Below are 7,606 nucleotides of genomic sequence, written 5' to 3' on the forward strand. Positions count from 1 at the left end.
CGAGGCTTCGACTATTGGATCCATACCCGTCTATTGGATCCATAAACCCGATTGGACCAGGGTCACCAAATTGTGGATACCGACGTACCGTAGAGTAATCGTTTTTCTTCTTCCCACGGTTAAAGAAGAAAAAAAGGGGGGAGAAGTAGGTCATCTTCTTCGCCATTAGCATCCAATAACCACACTCGAACACCTTCAAACCAAATCCTAATCCTCTTTCGTCGTTACCTCACTATTCGAATAGTTGATTGACTCTCAAGTTCTGATCTTGAGGTACGAAGAGATAAAAAATCGAAAGAAATTAGGGTTACCAAAGGGATCCAAGTTTTTTAGACTCGAAAGAAGCACGTTCATTTGGTAATTCAGTTATCCGTAACGCTTTTCATTAAATCATATTTTCTTTCATGTGAAATTGCTTAATTCATTCGTAATGTGATTCGAAATCTAATATAGTTACTGTATGTTGGGAATTAGGGTTTTAATTTACAAGGTTCTTATTTGTTGTTTTTTTCTTTGGTTTAGGGTAAAAACTACGATATGGAAGAGTCTAAGCATAAATCTAGCAAGAAGGACGATTCTTTGAAGAAAGACGAAGATTTGAAGAGAGGGCATCGTGAGAAGGATAGGCGTAGAGAGAGGGAGAGAGACAGGGATAAAGAGAAAGAGAAAGAAAGGAGTGTTGATGAGAAGTACAAAGACAAAGAGAAGCATAAAGAGAGGCATAGAGATAGAGACAGAGATAGGGAGAAGGAGAAGGAGAAGGAGAAGGAGAAGGAGAAGGAAAGGAAAGAGAGGGAGAGAGAGAAGGAGCGTGAACGGGAACGGGAACGAGCAAAAGAGAAAGAGAACAGAGAGAAAGAGAGAGAAAAAGAGAGGGTGAAAGAGAGAGAAAGGGAGAAAGAAAGAGAGAAGGAGAGAGAGAGGAGGGAGAGAAGAGAAAGGGAAGAAAGAGATAGGGAAAAGATGCGAGAGAAACGTAGAGAAGCTGAGAGGGATCACAACAATGGTGTTGGAAATGATGATGCGAGAGATCGAGATAGAAAGAGGAGGAGGAGAGATGATGATTACAAGGAGGAGAGAGAACGTAAGGTGTCTAGCAGACGAAGCAGGGAAGATAGTGTAGATAATAACAGTGTGGCGAAGAAGGCTGATGAAAACTCTTCAGATAAGAAAGAGATAAGGAGCCGTGAAGAAGATATGGAGGAAGAACAAAGGAAATTAGATGATGAAATGGAGAAGAGAAGGAGGAGAGTTCAAGAATGGCAGGAAAAAAGAAGAAAGAAGGAGGAATCCGCTGGGGAGACTGATGAACTAAAATCAGGTAAGACATGGACTCTAGAAGGTGAGTCTGATGATGAAGAAGCTGCTGCCCCTGTAGACAATGAGAATGAAGAAGGTGACATGGATGTGGATGACAATATGAAACAGAAAGTTGACATTGAAAATCGGAATGGAGATGTCATGGTTAACGGATCACCAGATACTGTGGCTCCTTTGCAGAATGGTGGTGATATGAAAGAAGAAGAAGAGGAAATCGATCCTTTGGATGCTTTCATGAATTCCATGGTGATACCAGAAGTCAAGAAGTTGGAGGTTCCTGTTCTGGATGATCAAAAGAAAGATGGCAAGAAGATTCAGAACAATGGACAGCAACGAAAAAGATCAATGGGGAGGATCATTCCTGGTGAAGATTCGGATTCGGATTATCCTAATGTTGAAAACGAGGACGATGATCCTTTGGAAGATGAAGACGATGATGAGTTCATGAAAAGAGTAAAGAAGACAAAGGTTGAAAAGTTATCCCTTGTTGACCATTCAAAGATCGACTACATCCCATTCAGGAAAAACTTTTATATCGAAGTAAAGGAAATCCAAAAAATGTCTGTTGAAGAAGTTGCTGTTTACAGAAAACAACTTGAACTGAAAATACACGGAAAAGACGTACCAAAACCGATAAAAACCTGGCATCAAACCGGACTCACAACTAAAATCCTAGAAACAATCAGAAAGCTGAATTATGACAAACCAATGCCTATCCAAACACAAGCTCTCCCAATTATAATGAGTGGTCGCGATTGTATAGGCGTCGCGAAAACCGGTTCAGGTAAAACTCTAGCTTTTGTTCTTCCAATGTTGAGACACATAAAAGACCAACCACCTCTCATGTCTGGAGACGGACCCATCGGACTCATAATGGCACCCACACGAGAACTCGTTCAACAAATCCACAGCGACATAAGAAAATTCACTAAAGTGATGGGACTCACCTGTGTGCCGGTCTACGGAGGTTCCGGTGTTGCCCAACAAATCAGCGAGCTGAAACGCGGAGCTGAAATCGTGGTCTGCACACCTGGCCGAATGATTGACATTTTATGTACAAGTGCTGGAAAGATAACAAATCTACGTAGGGTCACGTATTTAGTCATGGACGAAGCTGACCGTATGTTTGACATGGGTTTTGAACCTCAAATCACCCGGATCCTTCAAAACACCCGACCCGATCGCCAGACTGTACTTTTCTCTGCTACCTTCCCCCGCCAGGTGGAGGTTCTAGCAAGAAAAGTCTTGAACAAACCCGTTGAGATACAGGTAGGCGGGAGGTCAGTTGTGAACAAAGACATAAGTCAGTTAGTTGAAGTGAGACCAGAGAACGAAAGGTTCCTTAGGTTGTTGGAGCTACTCGGGGAATGGTATGAAAAAGGTAAGATCTTGATTTTCGTCCATTCACAGGAGAAATGCGACGCGCTGTTTCGCGATCTGTTGAAACACGGGTACCCGTGTTTATCGCTCCACGGGGCGAAAGATCAAACGGATCGAGAATCGACGATTTCTGATTTCAAAAGTAACGTTTGCAATCTGTTGATCGCAACTAGTATTGCTGCTAGAGGTTTGGATGTGAAGGAGCTTGAGCTTGTGATAAATTATGATGTGCCGAATCATTACGAAGACTACGTGCACCGTGTGGGCCGTACCGGGCGGGCCGGGAGAAAAGGGTGTGCGGTTACGTTTTTATCGGGTGAAGACGAACGATACGCGCCGGATCTCGTAAAGGCTCTGGAACTTTCCAATCAGGTTGTTCCGGATGATTTGAAAGCTCTTGCGGATGCTTTCATGGCGAAGGTGAATCAAGGGCTTGTTCAAGCTCATGGGACTGGTTATGGTGGAAGCGGGTTTAAGTTTAATGAGGAAGAGGATGAAGTGAGGAAGGCTGCGAAAAAAGCACAGGCGAAAGAGTATGGATTTGAAGAAGATAAGTCTGATTCGGAAGACGATGATGATGGTGTTAGGAAGGCGGGAGGGGATATTTCTCAACAGGCGGTTCTTGCTCAGGCGGCTGCGCTTGCTGCCGCCAGTCAACAACCCCCGACAACCGGCGTTTCCCTGCCAGGTGTACTTGGTGTCGGTGTTGCAGGTGGTAATGATGGGGCGGCTAGGGCGGCGGCATTGGCGGCTGCGATGAACTTGCAGCATAACCTGGCGAGGATTCAGGCGGACTCTTTGCCTGAGCATTATGAGGCTGAGTTGGAGATTAATGATTTCCCTCAGAACGCGAGGTGGAAGGTGACACATAAGGAGACTCTGGGCCCGATTTCTGAGTGGACTGGAGCTGCTATTACTACTAGGGGTCAATATGTTCAACCTGGTAGGATCCCAGGACCCGGGGAGAGAAAACTCTATTTGTTTATTGAGGGAGGTACTGAACAGTCTGTTAAAAGGGCAAAAGCGGAATTAAAACGGGTTCTGGAAGACATCACAACACAAGCGTTATCTCTTCCTACTTCACAACCGGGGCGTTACTCTGTCGTATGAGAAGTAACCAACACTTTAAGGTAACTAGGCTCCTAATTCATTTTAATCTTTAACCTACATTATATATATATATATATATATATATATATATATATATATATATATATATATATATATATATATATATAGTTTTGTTGAATCATGAATGTGGTATTGACTGTGACATGTATATATTATTATATATTACAATGTATGATTTTTATATTTATTTATTTTTTAATGCATTTTTGTAGCCTACGGCTTGAAGGAGGATCCAGCTTGCACATACATATTACATATGTTGTGATGTGATGTGATGTGCAATTGGTTTTTAGTGGCTGCCAGGTGGCGATGACTGAGTTTCTCTTTTTGTAATAAAATGTATGACTGAAAGCTTGAGTGTTGAGTACGGTTTTCTGTAACTACTGATGTTTGTTCTGATACGGGCATTCATTTCTGATTGTAGGTTTGGTTGGGTGAAGGGGCCTTTGTTGCTTTGCTTCATGAATCTTGACTGACAGTGTTGTGAAGTTAGCCTAGGGTTTTTACTAAAACCTCCCCCCCCCCCCCCCCCCCCCCCCCCTTTTTAACCCAAACACCTTGATTGCCTTGCATATCGATTCTAAGGGAATTTTAGACATTTGATAGGAAACTATGTAGAGTCAGATATTACTTATAAATTATAACTTCATTAAATCTGACACTTCTAGCATTGCAGGTTCTTATAGATTGTGGTCGTGGAGGATGAAGCTGGAGCTCTTTTATTCATTTGGGGAGTACAATGCGATTTTTAAAACTTCTATTATGTTTCAGCTCCATTGGTTTGTTTGTTTTTTTTTTATCTTGGTTAATATCTACTTTTTTGAGAATCAACTATTGGGGATCTGTAATATTAACTGCTGTACTTGATCATACTTTCTTTATAAAAAGAATCTGGAAAAGTTGGACAATGGCTCCATTGAGATCTGCTACTACAATAAGTATTTCATATAATGGAGTTAACATGATATGCTTTGAGTCACAGCTAGATATGAGTGTTAAATTATGTTTGCTAGTATAACAAATTGCATAATCTTGAATATATCCTGGGCACATGAAATATTTTTCTAAAGCTAATGGCACTAGGAACTGCATCCAAGATTGTTTCAGGTTAAACATTATATTTATATCCAACTAATGCATCATTTGCTTCTTGTATATCTATAACTATCTAGTTTAATTAAAATATTCATATCGGCCTCATAATCCATGAAGTTTTGTAGTTGGAACTTGGAAACGACTAGTTAATATGCAGGATTCCCACTTTTGGGCTTATGATTAATCATTAATATGCAAGGCATAGCCTTATTAAGGTTAGATGCTTAACAACATGTGGATCATTAACTTGGAAAGGACAACTTAACATGTGGATGATATCGTTTTAGATGCCTTATTAAGATCAGATGCTTTTATTCTTTATCCAATTGGGGTTGACTCTATCCTTAGGTGCCAGATTCTAGGACTCTATGGACTATGAAGGGTTACTAGGTACTGATTAATGTCAATTAAGGGCCCCACCAACATCTTGTGTCCGGTTTTTGTGATTATAAATAGGAGTCACCTCTTTGATGAAAATACAAACATTGAAATTGAAAGGCAATGGTTGTTAACTCTCCCTCAAGGGCTTCCTGCTTTAGTTTTGTTGAGATTTGAAAACATAAGCAAGGAGGTCTTGGGGGGGTTTTAACAAACAATGTGTCTTTGTTGTTGTTTGTTGTGTGTGTGTGTGAAAACTTGGATGCTTTTAAATAAGCTAACTTTATTTCCCATCTCTCCCTCAAAGATTTCTAGCGTTTTGAAATGGTCAAAAGTTCCTAATGTCGGGTGTTTTGGAAGAGTGATGACAAACCGTTGTCTTGATCCATTCTATATATTTGCTAGACTATGATCAGTTAAGTAAATATGTGAGGAATAGGAAAAAATAAATACGGGAGAAGACAACTTTATAAAGTTCATGTATGAAGATTTGATGCCTTGCATCTCTAACCGTTTCACTAATGTAGGAAGTGATGTTGAGTTAATGTAGTAGTATTTGTTGAACGCTTTGCTTGCATGATTTTGTATATCTATTGCCTTGCATAGAAGCTAAACAAAGGAAAGCGTTCATGTAGGTTGGTTTGTAGATAATAAAATTAAATGATTTTAGCTCTCAGGTTGTAAAAATTAAATGGCCTATTAGAATAAACATAATAGTAATGTTTTGTAGGCTAACTTCTATTTTGCTTATAATTCATTTTACATATATATAGTTAGGAATTTAGGATCAAATCTTAGATTATAAGAGTTTATTTGTTGTATTTCAATTGGTAATTTGGGCCTAAAAAATAAGGTATTATCTTGTTATTTTGTGATAAATTTTGTATTATTTGAAACAAGAATAGGTTTAAAGAATGAGGTTGCTATAATGATGCTAGTATGGAGATTGATCCAAATTCAGAAAACCAACCATGACAAATTTGTGAGCCGAGTCAGATGGACAAAAATAAAATAAAATTTAACAAAATCCCCAAAAATCCTAACTGTTTTTGGAAACCCATCTTTGTAGTTTCTTGATTTTATCTAAATTCTTTGATTTTGAAATCTTCCACATTATTCAAAAGCCATCTTGAGATCTTAAAACTTCGTTTAATATTGTAGAAGGTTTGTGAAGTGTGTAGAAAATTAGATGTGCCTATGTAGACTATAAGTGAGATTGTATGTTGTAGCCGTTAGATCAAATAAATCTTGACCATCCATAGCGGATGTGGAAGCCTATATAGAAGGGAACATCTCATTACGACAAACCATATAATGTTGTATAGTTTCTTTTTGTTGCATTATGGAGTGATAATGTAAGATATCATTCTCATTAATTATAATGACTATTTAAAGATTTCAAGATGGAAACTTATTCCCACTCTAAGACATAATATGGAAACTATAACATAGTGTGATAGCTATCAAATACTATTTAACATCGTTAGTTTCATTGGTAAACATATTTGAGATTAACCCAAGATGCACATTGGCCTTTCTCCTTCTCTAATGTAATAGAGATGAACTTATTGATATTGTCATTCTAACCTTGGCGTTCTTGTGGAAGTTTCTAAAGATCCGATCATGGTGGATGAGGATTAAGTAACAAAAGGCTATAAAGTAAAGGTTGTGGGAATTCAAAATTTTGTCAAAAACAAAAGTATACGGTGATGATGGTTTTGTAGGTGATAAATTGATGGGAATAAGAAAAAGAAACAATTATTTAACAATCTATGCTGAAAAGATTAAATAGACGTTAGTATAATCATAGAAGTTATCAATATTAATAGAATGGGTGCAAGAAAGATGTTAAAATATAAATTTGATCACTTTGATGGTGTTTTGATGGAAACTAGTATATCTTTTTGATGGAATAACAGGACGGTGCTACAAACATGAGGTGGAACACAAACACTATAAACATAAGGGATAAAACCAAAACTTGAAAACAAACTTTATAAACAAGTTAAGTATTATCCAAAATTATGACATATTGAAAACAAGTTATTAGACCAAAGTGTTGTACCATACATTTAATTGTTTATATTTATTATTTGTGGTGTACCCTTGTAATTATTTATCTATAAATAAAGCATAACCCCATGATCATTGTCATGGAGAGTCATCTTTAATCTCATCATTTTCATGGTATCAAGAGCCTCTCTCCCTTCACCTCCCACCCCCTAAAATTCTGATTCTCCTTCTTCTTCCTCCTGTTTCGGTTTCTTACCACCCTTCTCCTCCTTCCATCGGAAATCTGCCA

The 7,606-nt window shown here is 38.4% G+C and overlaps 1 protein-coding gene across 4 annotated transcripts; it reads left to right on the forward strand.

Moving 5' to 3' along the window:
- On the forward strand, window positions 1-4,739 carry LOC145048631 (P-loop containing nucleoside triphosphate hydrolases superfamily protein). 4 transcript variants are annotated; one of them, XR_013682936.1, is made up of 5 exons: window positions 2-357; window positions 523-3,830; window positions 4,044-4,170; window positions 4,256-4,330; window positions 4,508-4,739. XR_013682936.1 is itself a non-coding variant. In XM_078997176.1 (3 exons), exon 2 carries the CDS (start codon window positions 538-540, stop codon window positions 3,808-3,810), a length of 3,273 nt encoding a protein of 1,090 aa, XP_078853302.1. In that variant the 5' UTR covers window positions 2-357; window positions 523-537; the 3' UTR covers window positions 3,811-3,830; window positions 4,508-4,739. The 4 variants fall into 4 exon arrangements, 1 of the variants encoding a protein (XP_078853302.1); XR_013682939.1 differs by lacking the exon at window positions 4,044-4,170 and having other exon boundaries at window positions 1-357; XR_013682937.1 differs by lacking the exon at window positions 4,256-4,330.
- Window positions 4,740-7,606: the final 2,867 nt, after the last annotated feature.

The sequence above is a fragment of the Lactuca saligna genome, chromosome 5 (assembly GCF_052625555.1).
Source record: "Lactuca saligna cultivar CGN05327 chromosome 5, ASM5262555v1, whole genome shotgun sequence".
In the NCBI taxonomy this organism is placed as follows: Eukaryota; Viridiplantae; Streptophyta; class Magnoliopsida; order Asterales; family Asteraceae; genus Lactuca; species Lactuca saligna.